General features: G+C 41.1%; 1 protein-coding gene across 6 annotated transcripts in view; it reads left to right on the top strand.

Annotated features, from left to right (window-relative positions):
- LYN (LYN proto-oncogene, Src family tyrosine kinase) overlaps positions 1-22,908 on the top strand; it is a 115,143-nt gene that overhangs the window by 34,708 nt on the left and 57,527 nt on the right. For 3 of the 6 annotated variants that reach the window (XM_027577290.2, XM_027577307.2, XM_027577297.2), the window contains exon 2: positions 20,026-20,162. In XM_027577290.2, coding sequence (XP_027433091.1) covers positions 20,031-20,162 — 132 coding nt within the window. In that variant the 5' untranslated portion in view covers positions 20,026-20,030. The remainder of the gene's footprint in view (positions 1-20,025; positions 20,163-22,908) is intronic. The other 3 variants (XM_027577312.2, XM_027577326.2, XM_027577320.2) reach the window with 1 other exon arrangement.

Raw genomic sequence — 22,908 nt, forward strand, 5'->3', positions numbered from 1 at the left:
CATTTATAGAACGCTTCCAAGTGCCCAGCACTGTTCTCTGCTCTGGCAGTACAACCGTGTCCAGAATTAACAAAAATCCCTGCTCTCCTGAGAGGAGAGACAGACAGATGATACAATAGGTCTTTTAATCTGAATTCCTGTAATAATGCTGTAGAAAAATGGAAATAGGGAAGTGGGCATGAGGGATGAGGCATGGGATGAGAGGACATCGCCGTTGTAAAACTGAGCCCTGCGTAGATGTATTAACTCATTGAATCAGTGAATGATCGAAGGTGGTCTGAAGAACATTGAATATAGAGTGATATGAAGCTAATGTAATTCTCAAAGATGAGCAAAGAGTCGGGGAAGGACAGATGCTGCCATAGGGACTAGCTAGGAGGCAACTGCAACAATCGAGGAGTTTTCCCTAAAATGCTGTGATGTTAGTAATTAACATCATGTATGGTTTCATAGAGAAAGAAGACTCATATAGGAAAAACCACCTGAATACACGATTTTTCTGGTCCACACCTTTTCCTAAGCTTCGAAAGCAAGCACAATTATATTGCAAAAGGGACAGGGCTTGGTGGGGAGTTGTTTCTACTACATAAAGTGTGACATGGAGGTCATAAAGATGACAGAGGTTCTGAGTCTGGGTGAGTAGGATGCGGAGAAAAAGGAGATGTCATTAAGAAAAATGGAAATTCAGCAGAGCATCTGTCATGCTGTTTCCATGATTTGAAAATTTCTGAAATTAATTGGGGGCATCCTCTAGCGTATTCATAGTGAGAATCAGCGGTTTCTCCTTACAACGGGGTGGGCAAGATGAAGTTAAAGGTGGCAGGTTCCCAATGCCAGAACACCTTGCTTCTCCTCCCCAGGTGCGCCTGGCCAGTGGCCCCACCCTCGGCTGCCTTTCTGCCTCGCCTCTCAGCCTGCCAGCACCCACCTGCTCTGTCCGAACCTGCTATCTGCTGCTGTTCACGTTTTAAAGATTATGGACCCTGAGTGTGTCAGTGATTTTTACGTGGCCATCCTAGAGCAGAAGAAACACCACAGAGTTCCATTGGTTAGGTTGTTAGGTCTAAACAACGTAACATGTATTTATTATAACAACTTAGTACTATTTGAAAAAATACTACACACACACTGAAAGCAAAAATCTTATTTTTATGTTCTTAAATGAACGCATTTGTGTTCACTTAAGAAGTGTATACCTGTGTCGTGCAGCCTCTCAGCTTTTGGAAATGTACCACCCTTACTTTCTGTTCCATGTGATACTTCCTTTTTATCACAGCAACCACAGAAAACTGTTTCACACAAATATGAAATTGTTGAAAGGAATACAGTACAATCTAATGTTGAAACTGAGCTACCTGGAGCTCTTAGTTCTCATGGTGTCTAACAGATGTCATTATGTTTCCCTTGAAAATTTGAAATATCCCCAGGCACCCCTTGAGTTTGCTACGGCACCCTGGGTGCCTTGGCACACAGTTTGGGAACTACGGTACAGGCCTGTTCTCTACCATCTTTTTCTTTTCCTCACCCTTACGACACTTCCTGGCCATACCCATTTTAATCAAGAAAGTAACTTTAGACCCAGCCATGGCCTCATCTCCTCTTTTTCACTTGTAGACTCCTGGCGTGAGTTTAAAGTGACTCTCACCATTCCACTCTTGATATCGTACACCACACTCGATAAGTCGCTGCTTTGTCTTCAAGCTTAGTCCAAGGAATTGTTTCCAGTTCTCCTTCTTCCTCACCTGTTTTGTGAATAAAATCGTGGCCCTGTGACCTCTGGTCTTCTGGGTTAGAATCATTGCCTGGCTTTTAACCATCATACTTTATTGACCACAAGCTCACGTGGGTGCCAGGCCATAGGGAAGATGGGCTTCCCATGCCTTCAGCTCTCTTGAAAACATTGAGAGTCCACCACAACCCCATGGGGATGAGTACCATTACCAGTCCATTCCTGTCTGAGGAGACTGAGGCAGGCTGACATCAAGGCATTGCAGCAGGACGGAACATCATATGGGTGTTGCTTGTCTCCCAGATAATGAGAAAGTCCCAAAATGGACTCTGGGTGGAGGTAACTATGACAGCCATATTTTTATAAAAGTAAAACACTGTAGCTTTTTTCTTTTAAAGATTTTATTTGTCAGAGAGTTAGAGCACAAGCCGGGGGTAGGGGGGAAGGAGAGCACAAGCTGGGGAGAGAGAGAGCATGCACACAAGCTAGGGTAGCAGCAGAGGGAGAGGGAGAAGCAGGCTCCCTGCTGAACAAGGAGTCCGATGTGGGACTCGATCCCAGGACCCTGAGGTTATGACCTGAGCCAAAGGCAGACACTTAACCGACTGAGCCACCCAGGCATCCCCACTGTAGCTGTTTTTTAGAAAGGTGTTTATTTATTTTAGAGAGAGAGCATGCACATGGGGGGGGGCATGGGAGAGGGGCAGAGGGAAAGGGAGAGAGAGAATCCTAAGCAGACTCCCCACTGAGCATGGAGCCTGATGAGGGGCTTGATCCCACAACCCTGAGATCACGACCTGAGCAGAAATCAAGAGTCGGATACTTAATTGACTGCGCCGCCTAGGCACCCCAACACTGTACCTTTTTGTGGACATTTTGTCAATGGAGAAAGAGAAGAATAAATACTGACCAGCCATAGAAACATGAAAGTGTTTTTATTTCGATTTTAATTTGATTTTAATATTCTTTCCAAATTTTTTCTACATATGTAATCATAATGTATATAACACTGATCTTGCTTTTTTAAAAAGTTACATTATAAACATTTTTTTAAAATTTAGGTACATAGTTCTTTTAGCCATCCTTAAAAAATTCTTAATCACCATCAAGGTGATAGTCGCACATAATTTGAAAACTAAAACAGCTAAAAAGCTTTAACATAAAACAGCAGACTCCTACCCCACCTTTCTGATGCCCCCCATCCAGTTTTACTCACTAGATCCAGCCACTTTCTTGTCCTCAATTTTAGTGGCTCTGTAATAGCCCCTTAAATGGACCACATCATTTATGTACCTGCTACCCAGCCTGTTTTCACTTGTTTGGCTTTACTGAACTATCAATTGACAGTGGTGGTTCTTCAGGTTTACTAATTGCTGATAAAATCCTGTTCACTGTGCAAATATATGTGGGTAAACTCAGGGCTACATTATCAGATGTACTTTGCCTTGCCATTTTTATAGGCCTAACTCAGTTTCACCTTTCATTTATCATAAATGGCCAAAGGCATATTGTTAGGATTCACAGCTTTATTATTAAACATTACTAGAGCTCCCATCTTTTGCTAGTTATTTTCCCAAGCTAATGTTGTAGAAGTTTAGGAATTCAGCTGAGAAGATTTAAAGAAATTCTGTTGTATTTTACACCATAATGGCAGGTAACAGCCTGCCCTTGATAACTGAAAAATTTGGGGTGTTAGGAAGGAGCATAGTTTATGGATGTGTGCAAATTTTCTCAACAGAAATATTTTAAGGCAATCATCTTTTCAAAATTGAGGATCTGTTTTCTGAAATACTGACTCAAAAGTACATGGTACCCATTCTGTCACAATATACTTAACAAATTAATAGATTATTATTTTTTCGAACAGTTTTAGGCTTACAGAGTGGTTTATTGAATGGAAAGTACAGAGAGTTTCCCATATAGCACTCACCATCCCCCAGGTTCTCCAAATTATGAACATCTTGCATTCATGTGGTACGTTTGTTACATCTGATGAGCCAATATCGGTACATTATCATTAGTGAAAGTCCACACTTTATTAGGTTCACACTTTGTGTTGTACATTCTGTGGGTTTTGACCAGTATATAATGACATGTATCCATCATTGCAGCATTGTATGGAATAGTTCACTGCCCTAAAAATTCCCTGTGCGCCACCTATTTATCCCTTCCTCCCCCCAAACTCCTGGTAAGCAATGATCTTCTTGCCGTTTCCAGTAAACTGTGCTGTTTTGCCTTTTCCAGAATGTCATACAGTTGCAATCGTGCAGTATGTAGCCTTTTCAGATTGGCTTCTTTCATTTAGCAATATGTGTTTACCTTTTCTCCACGTCTTTTTGTGGTTTGATGGCCCATTTCTTTTAATTTATGAAGAAGATTTTCTGCATGGACATACCATCATTTCGTATCCATTCCCCTACTGAAGTACTTCTTGGTTGCTTGCAAGTTTTGGCAGTTATGAATAAAGTTGCTATAAACATCCATGCGCAGGTTCTTGTGTGAACTTAAGTTTTCAATTCCCAAGAGGTACAATGACCAAATCATATGTTAAGAGAAAATTTAGTTTTGTAAATGGCTGTACCATCTTACATTCCGCCAGCAGTGAATGAGAGCTCCTGTCACTCCACCTTTTCAACAGCATTTGGTGTTGTCAGTGTTTCGGATTTTTGCCGTTTGAATGGGTGTGTGGTGGTACATAGCATTATTGTTTTAATTTGCAATTCCTTCATGACATGCGGTGTTTAGCATCTTTTCAGATGCTTATTGACCATCTGTATATCTGCTTCAGTGGTGTCTATTCAGATCTTCAGCACGTTTTTAACTTGGATTCTTGGTTTTCTTATTATTGATTTTTAAGAGTTTTTTTATCTTTTGGCTACCAGTTCTTTATTTGCGTTTTGCAACGATTTTCTCCCAGTCTTTAGTTTGTCTTTTTATTTTCTTCAGTGTCTTTCACAGAAGATTTAAATTTTAATGGAATCCAACTTACCAATTTTTTTTCATGGATTATGCTTTTGGTGTTGTATCTAAAAGTCATCACCAAACCCAAGGTCATCTAGATTTTCTCCCTTGTTATCTTCTAGGAGTCTGATGCTTTTGCATTTTACATTTAGTTCTGTTAATTCATTTTGAGCTAATTTTTGTAAAAGATGTAAGATCTGGGTCTACGTTAATTTTTCATGCGGACGTTCAGTTGTTCAACATCATTTGTAGAAAAGACTATCATTTCTCCATTGAATTGTATATGCTCCTCTGTCAAAGATCAGTTGACCATATTTTGTAGGTCTATTTCTGGGCTCTCTATTCTGTTCACAATCAACTTTTAAATGAATTTTTGTGTTAATTTCAGTGAAAATAAAATACATTTTCATGCGAGAGGGGTAGGTAGCCTAGATCATTCTTACTGTTTCTTCTAGCTTTATCTCATGAGACTAGTTTATATTGAAATATAGAGTCAGGCCGATGATTTTCTCATAAAGTTTCTGGGTCAATTCCAACAAACTCCAGATCTGTGTGTATGTTTTCGTGAGTCTGTGTCTGTGTGTATAGGCGGAGTGACAGACATCAACTGTACAAGATTTCTGGCGATGCCCCTGAAGTTTTATAATGGGCTATTAAACCTGTCTTGCACTGTTGACCAACAAAGCATTTTGCCCTACCCCATTCTGTAACAGAAAATATACTTAAGGTCATTGCCAGTAATTAAAACATCTGATTTCCTGCCCAGGCAATTTTCATCGGGGGACATTTGGCCATGTCTGGAGACATTTTTGGTTATCACCACTCGTGAGGAGGCAGGGGAAAAGGGTGTTACTAGCTTCTTGGGTAGAGGCCAAGGATGCCATGAACTACCCTACAATGCACAGGACAGCCCCCACAACAAATAATTTTGGGGGTTTGAAATGTCAGTAGTGCTGAGGTTGAGAAATTCTGTTGTAGAGCAGCTGGTTTATTTATATCGTGTCATGTTTTCCTCTTGGCTTTAACCTCTAGAAAACCTACCTTTTTGTAGATTTACAGCTACGTCTAACAATTGTACCAAAACTTATGGTGTGCTGTAACATTCAGCTTCCTTTAGATGTCTTGGGCTTAGTTTCACTTTTTTTGTGATTTCATAGTAGTCTGCATTATGTTGCCTGCACTCATGTGAAGCTGCCCTAACTCTTAAAGTGGAATATAAATACATAATTTTATATATTTCTGAATGCATGTGACTGAATTCTTGATCACAAAAATCTGACGCTAGACACAAAGTCAATGTTTATAATACTTCTTAGTTGGTTGTACATACATAATTCAGACTTTGCTTTTCATTTCCTCTTCTGGTCCTTTAAATGAGGCATTTGATACATAAATTTCTATGATACATAAGTTTCCATGAGCTCATCTTGTTTTCAGTGTGTTCCCTTTTATTGTTAAGAGAAACAAAACCAAAAAACCCCATTGTTTCAGCAATCCCCTGTTGTCTTCCTCTGCGTGAAATTGCTCAACTAAGAGTTATGCAAATCGGGATCAGCCGTGTCAGTGAGGCTTCTTGCTGCACATCGATCAGGGAAATGTCACCCATCTCTGGCGTATTTGTCATCAGCCACACACTGGTCATAAGAGGGTCAGGACCTAGGCCTTCTCTCCTATCACTCATCCCCTTGCTTGCTTCCCTCCAGCCATACCAGCTCCTTTTCTGCCCCTCACCTCATTCCAGTCACAGGACCTTTGCACGGCCTCTTTCTTCCACCTCCAGCTCCCTTCCCTGAGACCTCCCAACTTTGCTAGGAGTCGAAGAGAAGGGGACATTGCTTCTTCTGTTCACATGGGGGCCTGAGTGGCTGTCACCTCTTGAGACGCCTGACAGAGCCCTTGCTGTCTCTTCAGAGCCCGCTTAGGTGCATCTCCTGGATGTTGAGCAGCTTTCCTTATGTCTAGTAAAAAATCTTCATGATTGACAATTTATTTCTGTTTAAGTTCTTAGCAAAGACTATGACTCCAGCTGCAACCTCTCCAAATTCTTTATTCCTACAGATTATCAGAGTTTGAAAGGCCATGGGTTCAGATTCTCTTGTTTGTTCATTTGTCTATTTCTTATGCTGTACTTTTCATCCCTGTGACTTACTCACTTTATCATTGGAATTTAGTACCTTTTAATCTTCTTTACCTGTTTTGCTTGTCCCCCACCCCCCTCTCCTCTGGTAACCACCAGTTTTCTGTATTTATGAGTATGTATCTGTTTATTCATTCATTTGTTTTATTTTTTAGATTCCAGATGTAAGTGAAGTCATATGGTATTTGTCTTTCTGTCTGACTTATTTCACTTAGCCTAATACCCTCTAGGTCCGTCTATGCTGTTGTGAATAGCAAGATCTCATTCTTTTTTATGGCTGAGTAATATTCCTGTGTGTGTGTGTGTGTGTGTGTGTGTGTGTGTGTGTGTGTGTACACCACTTCTTTATCCACTCATCTGCTGATGGACATTTCAGGTGTTTTCATATCTTGGCTATTGTAAATAATGAAGCAGTAAACAGAGGGGTGCATGTATCTTTTTGAGTTAGTGTTTTTATTTTCTTTGGGTAAATATACAGAAGGGGAATTGCTGCATCATATGATATTTCTATTTTTAATTTTTTGAGGAATTTCTATACTGTTTTCCACAGTGGCTGCACAAATTTACATTCCACCAACAGTGCACCAGCGTTCCTTTTTCTCAACATCCTCACCAACACTTGTTATTTCTTGTCTTTGATTTTAGCCATTCTGACTGGTGTAAGGTGATATCTCATTGGGGTTTTGATTTGCATTTCCCTGATTTGATGAGTAATGTTGAGCATCTTTTCATGCCTGTTGGTGATCTGGATGTGTTCTTTGGAAAAATGTCTATTCAGATCCCCTGCCCATTTTTTAACCAACTGAGCCACCCAGGCGCCCTCCCCTGCCCATTTTTTAATCAGATTGTTTCTTTTGTTGGTGTTGAGTTGTGGGAGTTCTTTATATATTTTGGATATTAACCCCTCATTGGATATATCATTTGCAAATACTTCTCCCATTCAGTAGGTTGCCTTTTCATTTTGTTGATGATTTCTTTCACTGTGCAAAAACTTTTTAGTTTTATGTAGTCCCAATTGTTTATTTTTGCTTTTGTTTCACTTCCTTGGGAAGACAGAAAAATATTGTTAATGCTGATGTCCAAGAGTTTACTGCCTATGTTTTCTCTTAGAAGTTTTGTAAGGTTTCAAGTCTTACATTTAGGTCTTTAATTCATTTTGAGTTTATTTTTGTGCAGAGTATAAGAAAGGGTCCAGTTTCATTCTTCTGCATGTAGCTGTCCAGTTTTCCCAACAGCATTTGTTGAAGAGACTGTATTTTCTTCGTTGTATATTCTTGCCTTCTTGGTCACAGGTAAATTGACCATATAAGCATGGGTTTATTTCTGGGTTCTCTATTCTGTTGCACTGACCTGGGTGTATTTTGTTTTAAATTTCTAAAAAATGTTTTCCATTTTTGTACAAGTTTATATATATGTACGTATACTACATGTTATATATGTATAAGAAAAATACAAAAATAAAAATACATATATATGTATAATAAAAATACATTGTATATATACATATATATATAATTTATACAAAATAGAAACAGCTTTAAAAATTTTAGAATAAGGGTAACTGAATACATGACCTAAGGTCCTTCAAACTCATATATATGTATATATATTAGGAAAATCATATTTTACATATATATGGAAAATTTAAAACTTGAAAAGGCAAAACCAAAGATACTTGCAATCCCATCATTGGGAACATTGTGATATTTTAGGATATTTCTTCCTAGACTTTTTTCTACTCATTTTCCCCCAACAAAATGCTATCATGATGTATGTACTCTGAATATCTTTTTTTTAATTAATTAATTTATTTATTTGAGAGAGAGAAAAAGAGCGTGTACAGAGGGGAATAGGGGGAGAGGAAGAGGGAGAGAGAGTCTTAAGCAGACTCCAAGCTGAGCTTAGAATCCACGGTGAGACTGGATCTCAGGACCCTGAGATCACAACCTGAGCCAGAACCAAGAGTCGGACACTTAACCAACTGTACCACCCAGGTGCCACTGTAGTGTGAATATCTTTTTATGTGTCTCTCCCTCCCTCTGCCTACACACACACACACACACACACACACACACACACACACACACACAATTTTGATAACTACATAGTATTCTTTTATGTTGATGTATCATCTTCTAGGTCAACTTTCCAAAAATCAGTTGCCTAAAGGCCAGTCTGATATATTTATCAAATTTTCCAATTTACCAGAAGAGTTGTTTCTTTTAACTACTTGAATATTATGCCTATTTATTTATTTATTTTTTTTAAAAAAAGATTTATTTATTTATTTATTTGAGAGAGACTGAGAGATAGAGAGCACGAGAGGGAAGAGGGTCAGAGGGAGAAGCAGACTCCCTGCCGAGCAGGGAGCCCGATGTGGGACTCGATCCCGGGACTCCAGGATCATGACCTGAGCCGAAGGCAGTCGCCCAACCAACTGAGCCACCCAGGCGCCCCTATGCCTATTTTTTTTAAAGTATATTCATTTTTTTACTGTTTCTGATGACATATCAACCTTGTTGTTTCTGTAATTAAAATAATAAAATTTTAATTTAAGCTTAAGTTTAAATTTGGAAGCATTAGAAAGAAATTACAAGTGACCCAAACATTCGCAACACATAAGACATGCTAATGTTTAGCTTCTAAGGAGAAATTAGGATGTGTTGACCCAGCAACTGTTTGCAAAACCATTTGACACAGAGGGATAAAACCATCCTGAGATGTGGAAGGGAAGTGAGGATGTGTAGAGGAATTTCTAGAAAGAAGCAGGAGATTTGCACCTCAGATGTAACAAAAATGTTTCACCAGGATTAATGAATTTTTAGAAATTAGTTTAAAATCCTAAAAATGTAAGGGTGAATAAAGTAAGGAATGAACTAGGAAACTACAGAAACAACCATATCTCAGAGTACACTTAAGCTACTTGTTACAATTTTAAAAATTATATCTATAAATTTTAATTTTAATCTCTAAAAGGTAAAGACTCATGTTTTAAATATAAATTTAATACCATTATTATTAAACATAAAAGTGATGATAACCCCTTATCAGATATCCAGTAAATGATCCAATTTCTCCGGTTATCTTATAGTTCTTAATAATTAAGCTGCTTATTACCATCAGCTAATGTTAATATAATCCTAAGAAGATTCAACAATCCTGTTTTTAAGAAGAACATTTTGGGGTGCCTGGGTGGCTCAGTTGGTTAAGCATCCGACTCTTGATTTCGGCTCAGGTCATGATTTCAGGGTTGTGAGATTGAGCCGGAGTCAGGCTCTGCGCTGGGCATGGAGCCTGCTGAACATTCTCTTTCCCTCTCCTCCTGCCCCTCCCTCCCCCTAAAAAAAAAAGAACATTTCTTAAAAGGCATCATAGAAATTTTCAAAAGCTTTTAAAACAATTACATTTGATAAGAATTGTTATACCCTTAACCTAGTAAAACCACTTCACAGTAAAACCAATACACAGTTGTAAACTTAAGCTGTCCCACAACAAACAGTCCCACAATAAATATCCTTTTCTACAGAGCTTTGTGTAACTGACCAGTTATTTTCATAGAAACAATGTATTGCTAGAAGTGGAATGTTAAGAAGTGCACACATTTTAAAGGACTTTAATATGTATTGTCAAGTTAAAAATAGTATCATTTACTCCCTCTGCCAAGCCCAGCCACTTCATTTTATGGTGAGGAAACTAGAGCCGAGACAAGAAAGTGGGTTTGTCCATAATTACTGGACCTAGCCGCCCTGCTTCCCAATTCCTAATTTGCTGCACCTGTCATTATCCACTGCCTTCCTCCAGACAGGAGTCAAATTACCCTTCAGCTTCTCTGCTCTAGATTCCAAATGGTAAGGTATTTGAACCCTCACGTACCTCTTTAATGGCCTTTTTCGGACTCACTGTAATAAATACTGTGACTAAAACTGTACTGGTTTATTAGGGTGCTGATAAATGCAGTCAATTTGCTCTTTTTATGCATCATTTCCGAATATCTCAGTATTGGCTTAACATTAGTTATGCTACACATTCCTTTTATAGCTAACTACATAATACCTGGGTCTTCCTGCTGCTATGCATATGTCCTACAGCATATAATAATAAAAAAATGCTTTCAAATCAGGTAAAGACATTGGCAAGCATAAGGTAAATTAAAATGTATCGGATCCATCTGATCAGATCAGACCACAAAAACATAAAGAAAATGTGATGAGGAGGAAGCCAGCTGTACTGCACTACATCTCTCTTGGTGGGTGGGGGAAGCATATTTTTGAATTAATTTTTTATTGATACATGCCACAAATTCGTCCTTTCAAAGTGTACGATTCGGTGGGTTTTAGTATATTCACAAGGTTGTAACACCATCACCACTCTCAAATTCCAGAATCCTCTGTGTCTCCTGTGTAGCGTCCTTGCAGAGTGTACACACTGCAATCCAGCTGTGCAAAAACAAAGGAAAAAAAAAGCTTTCACATTCTTTAACTATTTCTCTTCATCTCTCTGAATAGCAGCAGGTGGGAAAACAGCCTTAAGTTTGCCAACAGAGTTTGATACAGTTTAATCTTTTTACCATCATGCCCCTGCTTCTTTAACCTAGGAGCTTTGTCCTTCATGTTTCTTCTCCAGTTCCCTTCGAAGATGGTACCTAAGTAGATAAAGGGTGTCTGTTGTGCTGTTTGGGGAGAAAAAAAGCCACAGATTCTCTCTTTGTATGTTCTCTCTTTGTATGTCTGCTGACATATGACTGGGCACTGCTGATTGTTGCGAGTGTTACCCTAACAGCGCCCCCAGAGCGAATGCATCACATTGGGACACTCCGAAAGTTCCAGAGCCCCTTATACCTTCAGCAGGCTGAGTGAGGGGAGCCTCTAGACAGTGTTCCCGTGTGCTTTACCCCGTGTGAGGTGGGAAGCAAAGGGAGAGGCAGCCACTCTTTCAGATCTACAGCTTCCTCCAGGCTTGGTCTAGGTATGCGGACCTAAAACTACTAGATCTTCAAGTCACTTTCCACCACACCACCCTGCCCTTTTCCAATTGGCCCTTCCTAGTAAAAATGGTTGGGGGGTGGCCACCTTGGACACACTTTCTATCCCATTCTTACTCTTTCTAATGCTCCTTCAGGCTCCTCTTTGTCACAGTTTATAACTCAAGAAGTACTTCTGGTAAAGTACACATCCTTCCCTTCTAGGGGGAATGCAGTCTTCCTCCCAGACTGGAGATGATATCCACACCATAGAGCAGCCCCGGGATCTGAGTTGTCAAGGATTTGCTCTTAATAAGAAACCCAGAGGAACACCAGGAGCTGGGATTACCAGATACCAAAATGACATGGACTTAATTGCCCCAAGACACTGTTCCTGTTACATATGGTATTTAAACCTTAGGGATCTCATATTAGAGGCGGGTCAAAGCCAGGTTCTGGACCCAGGAGGACCTGGGTTACCAGCTTACTAACTGTGTCAACAATGGTTTTCTGGGAGATTTCACGGAAGTAAAATACCTAGAACATTTGAAAATTATTACCGTGACATACAAAGGAGAGAAATCTTAGTTGTCTAAGTAAAGAGAGTCTGGCTATACCTTTTTTCCAATTCTATCTTTTTCAAAAGGAATTTAGGAAAATGGGCAAAAGAAAACAAAGCTACTTAAGGTAGGAACCGGATGGCGTTGATTGTGGAGTTTAGTTCTGGAGCTTTCTCCGCCTCTGCTGTCCTGAGGCTACTTCTGAGGCTTCTCTGACCCCTCTTCTATCTGATAGATTGTATGAAGAAAACATTGCAACTCTTCCATATATAGATTTTCCTTCTCTGAAAACATCTCTGAAGTCTCATTCTTGAAAGTAAAGTAAGAAGGAAAACAGTCAAAGGGTGTCGAAAGGCTTCTATTTGGGCAGGCAAAGTAAGGCTCTTAAATTAACGAACTCGTCCTGGAATGCAAGCACAAGGCGCAGACATTGTTTTAGGGATACATTCCTCTGAATGACCCTTGAACCAAACCCAGCCTACTTTGGAAGCTCAAGATCACTTTTGTTTGGGGTTGTTACCACCCATCTCTAAGTCCTTGGGACTTCCTTTCTCTTGCTCCCATTTCTCTAAGCTCACTAATTCAGAGAGAGAAAACTCACTCCACAGAGAGGCTGCAAAGCTTTGGGTGGGTAAAGAAGTGCAGCTTTGGGGACGCTTGGGTGGCTCAGTAAGTTAAGCGTCTGCCTTCGGCTCAGGTCATGATCCCAGGGTCCTGGGATCGAGCACCCCATCGGGCTCCTTGCTCAGCGGGGAGTCTCCCTCTCCCTCTGCCTGCCGCTCCCGCTGCTTGTGCTCTCTCTCTCTGACAAATAAATAAAATCTTTAAAAAAAAAAAGTGCAGCTTTGAAGCAGATGGACCAAGTTCCACTTTTATCTAAGACCTTTGATAACTTGGCACAGGTTTACATCAGGGCTTTGCTTTCCTATCTGGGCAGTGCCAGGCACAAAGTAGGTAATTACACGTTCTTCTCTTTTTTTCCCTACCCGCATAGATATTTCTAGTGACTCCAGAATGACCACTTGATATTGCAAGGTCAGGCAAAAGGTAGCTAACAGGAGAAAGATTTCACAGCTCCCGATGAGTCTTTGGATGAGTAATTGGCTTGTTGCTGGGAAAACTCAATGCAAATTGAAGCAGTCAGTTTGGGAAGGGGTGGTGAAGTTCAATGCCAAAAAAAAGTTTTTAGTTGCTTTTTGGTGGCTGCTGGAATAAAGAGAGAAAATTTACAAGTCATAAGAAAAACAAAATGTGATACCAACACAGTTTCTTTGTAGCATTTTGTAAAGGCTAAAAATTGAGGTTCTGGGAGGTTAAATTCTAGTAACTTCGTTTTTAAGTTTTAAGATCTAGGATTGTGTGGAATTGTTAAAACATGGATTCAGCTTTCATAGGGGGAAGTGGCATCCAGTGGGATGTAATACCTTTCAAGCTTAGGAAATCTATGACAAACAAAATATTACCCAAAACATGTAATATGCAAACTCAGGAACCTCTCTCACTTCACAGCTTCCCTCCCCCCTCTTTAATTACTGAGTAATGTGTACATTCACATTCAGATCATCCTGCAATAACCAAAGTATACAGCAGAGTTGGTGTAGCAGGCAAGGTGCCTGCCCAAAAGTGGGAAGGGAAGTGGGGGGCAGAAGAAAACATCCATTTAGATGGTCCAAGTGGCCTGGGTTCCACCCTGTAGGTGGGATGGGAGATGTGCTCCTACTATTTCCTCTTTGGGGTGAGGTGGGGTTGTGCACTAGTATTTAGACGTCATTTATTTATGTGTTTAACAAACATGTTTATAGCTCTTACTGTGTGCTGTTTTAAGCATACTTCTAAGCACTTTACAAAGAGCAGCTAATTTAATTCATTTAATCATCGTAACAATGCAAAGAGCCAGATAAAGTCATCTCCATTTTTCAGAAGGATACTGAGGGACAGAAAAGTTTGGCAACTTGCCCAAGATCATATAGTTAATGATTGATGGACCCAGGATTCGAGGTCAGGGAGCCAACTCTACAGTCCTTACTCCAAAATATCTTGTAAATCGTAGTGTCTTCCTTAGGAATTTTTAAGAGAAAATTTCTGTATAGGATCTTGCACCTTATAAGTGGACTTTAGAACCTAACCACCAGGCTGGTGGGTATCTTTTCTTTCTTGGTGGATATGTGGATTTGCTTTCGTATGGATATGTGTGTGTAACTATGTATATGTGCATTTTTTCAGTCAATAATGATTGATGGTCAAGAATGCCCAAATTATACAAATCTCTCTTTTTAATTCACCCTAATCTCAGAATATGTCAATTTGACCCAATTTAATGAACTCTCCCCCATTGATGGACATCTAGATTGTCTCTCTGTATAATACAAATAAAATTCATGTGAACGGCCTTGTGCCCTATTCAGGTGTATCTCAAGAACAAAACCTCTAAAACTCCTTACCATAAAACAAATAAACTAAACCTGACAACCATGTGAAGTGATGGATGTGTTAACTAACTTTATTGTGGTCATTTCACAATACACAGTATATGAAATCATTACGTTGTGTACCTATGCTTACACAAAGTCATGTGTCAGTTATATCTCTATAAAGCTGGAGGGGGAAAAAAAAGAACAAATCCATCCCCAGAAGTAGAATTCCAAGTGGACAGTTGCTTCTTTGTTGAGCACATGGATAATTGTAAGGCATTATTGGATCTGACCACAGGCAGCAGGAGTGATGAAGACTCATACTTAGTCTTTTCTCCAAAATCTTTTTTTCTCTTTTTTTTAAGGATTTTGGTATTCTAAGGCCCTTACATGAAGATAAGCCACCCAGTGGATATTTGTTGCAGTGACCAACAGACATTTTTGGAAAGAAAACTTACCCACCTTCCGTTTCCTGGATGTGTGGGTGGATGTCCCTTTGTGAGCAAATGGTTGCCCAGCTGTTTGTGCCTCTTCAGACCATGTAGTTGAGCTCATGTAATGAATATCCCAGGGCTGTATTTGCATGTCAAACCCCTGGTTGTTATCATAATTAAATGAGAATCACCACATATGAAATGTGCCTTCATTTACTGCTTAAAAAAAAAAAAAAAGGAATATATTGCCATCGGACTTGAATGTCCGTGGGTCTTGATGTCAAGTCCGCCATAAGCATTTGTGCCGGGGCCTTGCTCTCCTGTGACGAGCTCGGTTACTTCCTCTTCCCTTCGTGAAAGCACTGTCACCTGCCCTGCACTCTTGTTCTTCCTGCCAGGAAACCTGCTCTAACAAGTCTGATGCCCACCATGTTACCCCACTTCCATTCTCCTCTTGTCCTGGGCTCAGCTTTTCTGCTTTCATTTGTTTAAACTCATTATTGTCTTTTTTTGGTGAAAGCATTTCAAGTCCTTTTGAGAAAGAAGCAGGCCACAGAAATAATCCCTTCATTCAGCATCGTTAGTTCGTAGATAAAGCACAAGTTTCAAAATACCATCGTATGGCAAAATGGTGGAGTTCGGACTTTCAGCTAAAGCCGTGTGTGAGGCCCAGCACCGCCATTCCCCACTGCTGTGGCTTGGGAACTGGTCACACGACTTCTCTAGGCCTCAGTGTACTCCTCTGTAGAGTGGGGTTAGTAATACCTATGTCATAGGGTTTCTTCAAGCAGTAAACAAGATGCTTAGAAAATGATAAATGTTTAATTAAAAAATACTAAGGTGCGAGTCATTGTACAGTGTAGCTCATATCTTTTGCAAACATGTAACCACTTTCTCAGTTTTTGTGGGGGGTACATTGTATCTTCCACCTTTCTGATACCTTCCCACATAAGAAGGCATTTGCAAGACCTGGTCTGAGTTCATCCCGGTGTCACAACAAGGAGCTCTCTGAGCTTTCTTGCTGGACTGTGAGGAACTGTAGGGCCCCAACCCAGGGCTCCCTGCTGGGTGGGCAGTCAGCAGAGGCTGGCTCAGCCTGAGCAACCAAGGACAGTATCTCTACGTGGAGCAGTGTGGTAATTGTTTCCAGCTATGGCCCATGCATTGGTTCTCGGTGATCAATGGTGATGGGGGAGGGGAAAATATGAAATAAGCATAAAGAAATGATAATCCATGGACTGTCATCACCCCTCACACATCCACCTGCTTTCTATTTCCATCCTTTGTCTTCCTTCCCAGGCCCACTGCCCATGGCCAGTCGCCATTGTCTCTTTGTCCAGACCTCTCAGAGGTCTGGGTCCAAGATGTCCCCGACCAGCTCTCGTCTGCCCTCTTGCTCCTACAGAGTTCTCTCTTGGAAGCGGTCGTCTCATATCGTTTCCCTGGGTAAAAAACTTTCCGCTGCTTCCTGCTGAAATAAAGTCTGCCCTCCTTGGTATGATACAGGAATAACACCCCTCAAAGTACTTTTCTAACCTCATCCCCTGTGCACATGCACACACACACTGTTTCTAACATTTTGAACAACTTTATGAAAGAAAGTAGTATAATATAAATATCCCCTTATTTTCTCCCCACTCCGACTTTTCATTTTGAAAATAACAAAGCCACAGGAAACAAAAATGAAAGAACATCCTCACCTGGATTCACTGATTTTTTAATGTTATGCCACATTTGTCTCCCACTCCCTTCTCTTTTTCATCTTGCCCAAAGTGTAACTCGCAGACACCATGAGACTCCATCCGTGCACACGTGTGTATGCATCTCCTAAGATAGACATTCTTCTGCATAACCACGGTGCTATCATCATATCACCTGTGAAGCCCAGCAATTCCCTAATACCATGTTCAAATATATTCAGATTTCCCCAATTATCCCAATCTGTGTCCTCCTCTACCCCCACCCCCCTCCATCCCGGATTCATTCAAAGTTCACCCATTGTGTTTCTTTTGTTTCTTAATATGGAATAGTTCTGTCCTCACCTCCCTACCCCCTATACTTTTCAAAGTATCCAGATTGGTTACACATTATGGATTTGTCTGATCATTTAGTTCCTCTAACCTCTGTGTTTCCTATAAACTAGAAGTTAGTTCTAGAGGTTTCTGTGTCTTTTAAAACAACTGAAGTGGCTTTCACCTCCTTTCCTTTTTCTTGTCCACCTTTTGCAAGGGGGGTCAGGATGAGCATGTGGGAAGGTGGAGTGCAGCAACCGGAGCTGGTCCATCCATTCATTCTTGCAGTGCATATGCCCTGAGCACCTGCTCTGCACACGCCCTGTGTAGCTGCTGGGAACACTGCCCTGAAGAAACAGGCTGGGGGCCTCCCTGTCTGCCTCAGTTCTGCTGGGGCTGACCACGAATTCAGCAATATGTAATGGGATGTTGGTCACAATTAGAAAAAGAAGAGTGTAAAGCCTGAGGAATGGGCAGGGGGGTATCTTTTCAGTAGGCTCGTTAGTGAAGACCAGTCTGGGCAGGTAACATTGTGTTTAGATCTGGAGAGGGTGGGAGGGAGAGACAGACAGGGACACAGAGAGAGACAGACAGGCAGGAAGAGACAGACAGAGAGACAGAGACAAAGAGAGATAGAGAGTGTGCGCTGGAGCGGGGCAGCTTGGCCAGGCTGCGGGCGTGCAGACAGCCCCGAGGCTAGGTGGGGGTGAGGTCAGTGTGAGGGGAAAGCAGGGTGTTGTGAAGGGCAAAGGGCAGCGGTGGTCAGGGTGAGCCCTCCGGGGCCTCCTCTTGGAGCTGCCTGTCTGCTCAGTGGTGGGCTCCACCTTCCCTTCTTGAACAGCACCATAATGGATGATCAGTGAGACACAGCTTTTTTGGGAGGGAGTGGGGGTTGAGACTGGTGAGAAAAGAGCTTGACTGTTTACTTACAGATCAACTTTTAAAACCCATCTCGCTTATTTACAGATCAACTTAAAAACCCTTCTCCATTGCAGAAACTTTAGCATATTTAAAAACAAAAGAAAAGGGCTGTTTTGAATCAAAGAAGTACTTGCTTCCTCTTTATTTTGGGAACTGCTGCTCGCTAGTTTCGGAAAGAGGTGTGACTGTCCTTTAGAGGCTTCCGATCTCCATGATGAGATGATAAACGAGTTGAAGGTTGCAGGCCCCCTGGAATCCTGCAGGACAAGGTGCAGAGATGAGCTGGCCTGTGGATGACAGTTTGACAGTTTGGAGATCTTGAGGTTTCTTAGGACAGTTCCCCCCCCCCCCCCCCCCCCCCGCCCCTGGCCCCCGCAGGAGTTATTTCCTGTTTCCCACCACCTCCTCCCCAGACTCCGAATCCTCTCTCCCTCCTCTAAAGATCTAGGCAGTGGTCTTCCAATGGCAGTGCTTCTGAGTTCCACAGATTACCGCCCCCCCTCACCGGGGGGCGGGAGAGGGGTGGACGCCCTGCCTCCACTGGGCCCCAGGGAATTTCCTGGAATGCACCCAGGGAATCTGTTCTGTTGTGTTTATTGATCCTGGTGTCCCTTCAGCTTTGGGAGCCACTGCCCTATGGGACCTTCTAACGGAGCTCATAACAGATTTATTGTTTTCAGTGTATGGATTTAACTTTGAGGCTCTGCTGTAAGGCAAGATTCATATCTGATTTCAGTTTTTAAATTCAATTCTTTAGTCCCCAGAGTGCTTGGTGCGGTGCTCTATACATCCTACTATCAACCGGAGAAATTAATAAAGGAGTTTAGCATTCAGAAGCATGGTTGTGTCGTTCTGCACTGGTCAGGCTCGAGCCCCTTCTGTCCATGGCTCTTCCTCCGAAGTATTATGCACGGTCACGGCGTGCTGATGCCTTCATTGGTGCCCCTAGCTCCACCATCTCTCCTGCTTTCCACACTCACGTACCTTCCTGGGAAGCCCACCAGAGCTGATCATCTGGCTGTTCCTCCAGGCATCGTCTCTCCCGTTGGCGTCTCCTCCTTTATTTCTGGTCTTGGTGAAGGGCCACCACCATTTTCCCAGGCCCTAAGCCACATCCAGTTGGAGCCAGGTTCTGCACCATCTAGCTCTTAATCATGCTTGCCTTTGAAGCCTCAAGCCCCCTCACTTGACCTTGCCCCTCGTGTCCTTGTGAAATGACAAAGTAAGAAAAACAGCTCCCCAACATGGCACCCACGGTGCGCCTCTGTTTCCATGCCAACTCCTGGCCTTCCCTACCTGCTCCTTGGCTAAAGGGTTTCTCATCATAGAACTAGTTCCCTGAAGGGATCAGCTTGAATCTGTTCCCTGAAGGAGTGAGATGAACCAGTTCCCCAAAGGGATGTGACGAACTAGTTCCCTGAAGGGGCCGTGTTATCTTGGGATCAGTATTTTGCATAAGAAGTTCCTTCTTCCTGGAATCCCTTTACTGACTCTGCCACATGACTAACATCCCTCCCATTTTGACTCAGAGCATTTCCTTTGGGACGTTTCCACTTGCCTGAGTTAGGTGCCCTTTCCTGGGTCCTGTGCATCCTCTGTCATTGACTCGCCACACTGTACTGTAGTTTTAATTAACAAATCTCTGCCACAAGAATAGGAGCATCTTTAGGGCAAGAATGATGTCTTCTGACATAAAATTGGTGCTCAATAAATAGTTGTTGAATGAATGAATGAACAAGCAAACGGGTATGTGAATAGTATTCACATTTGAGTTTGTTAAGCTATCTATAATAAAAAATAAAAATGTATTCTTTTTATTCTTTGTGAATGGAGATATTTTGGTAGCTTGAAGCCAGTTCTAAAATGGTAAAACAATGTCATTGCTTTTGTATTCCTGCAGGAAATATGGGATGTATAAAATCAAAAAGGAAAGACAATCTGAATGACGATGGAATAGATTTGAAGACTCAACCAGTACGTAATACTGACCGAACTATTTATGTGAGAGATCCAACGTCCAATAAACAGCAAAGGCCAGTAAGTAGATAGTCTCAGGAGAGAATTCCCACAGCAGGATCAAAGCATGGCTGCGTAATTTAAACGCCAAATCTGCAATATGTGCATGCAAAAAATCACATCCATTACTTGGGCCTCAAATAAGTTTTGATTTCCTTTATAACTTAATCCTTTAAAGAAAGAGTTTGTAAACATTTTAGAGATAAACAGACCACTTATTGTACAATAAAGGGCCTTTGATCACCTCACGTGTAAAGAAAATCATCTTTCATATCACTGGTGCAAAGACCCATCCTTTATACATAAAGATCAAGCTATCTGTCTATCTGAACTTGGGTGACTTAGGATAGGTAGTGAGATTAGCACAGTGGTCTGGAGGCAAAAAAGAAATTCTGGATTCAAGTCAGAAGCTAAAATAAGTGCTAATATGCCCTTTGGCGTATCATATTTTGTCATTCTTCAATTAACTCCAGACAGTACAGATTCTGAAGTTGTCATGACTTACTATAGAGAATTAAATGATTAAAAAAATACACAGCTAATTCTGCCCCCTAACCTTGGACAGATATCTGTACCAGAAATTTTACATAAGTGCTGTGCTATTCGATGCAGTTGGGAAATGCTTGGCAAAGGAAGACCTAATATTCTATCCAGTTTCATGGAGAAGAGGACCAGAGCTTTGGATAGTTGCTACGTTAAATGCACTTTACTTCAGATCTTTCATCCTTTCCATCTATTTTATTATATACATATATATATATTCAAATGAGTATATATATTAGTATATGTATAGTATATATATAGTATATTATCAAATTATATATATATAATAGTATATTATCAAATTAGCCCCAGTGCCTTTATTAAGAATTTTCATAGTGTCTCTAGTCTGACATGTTTTAAATATAAGGCCTTGGCTTATGGAGTGTGTTCTTGTTACCAAGCCTTCCTCCAGCTTTTTCCCCACCGCTCCCCATTATCCTGTAGGTTTGACGGGTGTCAAAGTCTCATGCCATTGCTGAAATTGAGAAGTTACTGTTGGCCTTCTTAAAAAGTGGAGATAAAGAGTGACTATATTATTGCTGTTAATTATTGTACATGATGTTTCTAGATAGATAAATTAATGTTACAATTATATAGAGAGAAACTCAAAATGTGTAAGACTATATAGCTTTCATAATTTAGTGATAATACATATAAATATAATATTTAAAAACATTACATAAAACAGTATAAGTAAAGAAATATATTACATACACATGATTAATAGGAAAGAAAATGATTGAAAGAATTGGAGTCACAGATAGTTGCCTCCTTATAGACTTTAAGAGATCTCATAAAACGAATCTGGCTTTTCCTGATATCATGTGCTATAGACATTTTACATGCTTTGAACCCAAGTTTTCTTTTGAAATGATGAACAAAGATGCCCTTGATTCAGAAAAACAAAGGCAAATCATATAAACGTACCGTTTTTCCTCCTTCTAAGATTGAAAGAGGTTAACCATGGGGTTGGAAAGCAGAAGTAGTAAACAGGTTTGCAATATAGCAGCTCCCTCCTGGATTCTGTCTCTTAGTCTGTGCCTTCTCTGGCCACAGCTGCCCTTGTTTCCTGAGCCCGCTAGCATGGTCTTATCCCATGGCCATAGACAACACTCCCAGCTGTGGCCAGATGTGCCAAAAATGCATGCCCTGGCTCCGTGACAGGAGTTCCGAGAAGCCAGTGAGGTGAAATTGATGGAATTCAGCAACACTCCGAAGAAAAGACATTTTAAGGAAGGAGTTATGGCAGATGAGTTGCCTATATGTGTTTTGGTCTTCTAGAAAGTCTGTTAAAACATTTGTAAATTAAGGACTCTTTGGTATTTGAAATCAGCTTGCTGCTTTCAAAGTGATTTAACTAGTTTCTCCTCTTCTAATTATTTCCTCTAAATCATTTATAATTAATCATGCATCCTAATTATGCAAAACCCCATGATTAAAAAAATCAGTCTAGAACTTCTTAAAGTAAGTATTCAAGGATAGCATGGACCCCTGATTTTCTGATACCAGGACGTAGAGTAATGCCCCCTCCCCCACTGCCCCGACCTCATAATTGGGGATTTTATGGGCTAACTTTCATCATCAGAAATTTAAATTAAAAAAAAAAAGAAATTTAAAATTTCAGTGCAAACTGTTTCGCACCCATCCCATTAAGTCACTGAATCAAAGGGAAAAAGTTACATGATTTGTGGATATAGGCCTTGGATAGTACTTTCCTGAAAAGGGGCCCATGAGGTCTTATCATCCTCCCCATGGTCACTGAGAGAAAAAGGAATTTGATTTAAAAGGTCATTGAGGTGACCTTCTGTCCCACAGACCCTTCCTGCCATTCACCTCCCAACTGAAGTAACCGGGGATGCCATCTGTCCCCATGACAGGAGCAGGGTCAGCCTTAGGAAGCCTGGATCCGTTAGGACCTGTTCTCAGCCTCTAGTGACAGAGCCCTGACTGCTAAACAAGTCTGGGAAACACGGAGATCAGCAGTCCTGGCCGAAGTGGCAATCCCACCAAGCCAGCAGGGGCCCAGGCCATTTCCGTCTTCTGCTCTGCAGTCCCTGGTGTCTGGTTTCCATGCTGAGACTCCAGCCTTCACCTGTTCACTTCCTGCCACCACCGGCAAATGACTGCTTAGAAGGGAGAACCGTTCCGCTGAGCTGTGTAGGATGGGACCCAGCTCTGCAAAATTTTTTCTCTGTTCTCTTCTTTCTGGCTTCCTGAATGAGCC

Source organism: Zalophus californianus, chromosome 4 (genome assembly GCF_009762305.2).
Source record: "Zalophus californianus isolate mZalCal1 chromosome 4, mZalCal1.pri.v2, whole genome shotgun sequence".
Classification (NCBI taxonomy): Eukaryota; Metazoa; Chordata; class Mammalia; order Carnivora; family Otariidae; genus Zalophus; species Zalophus californianus.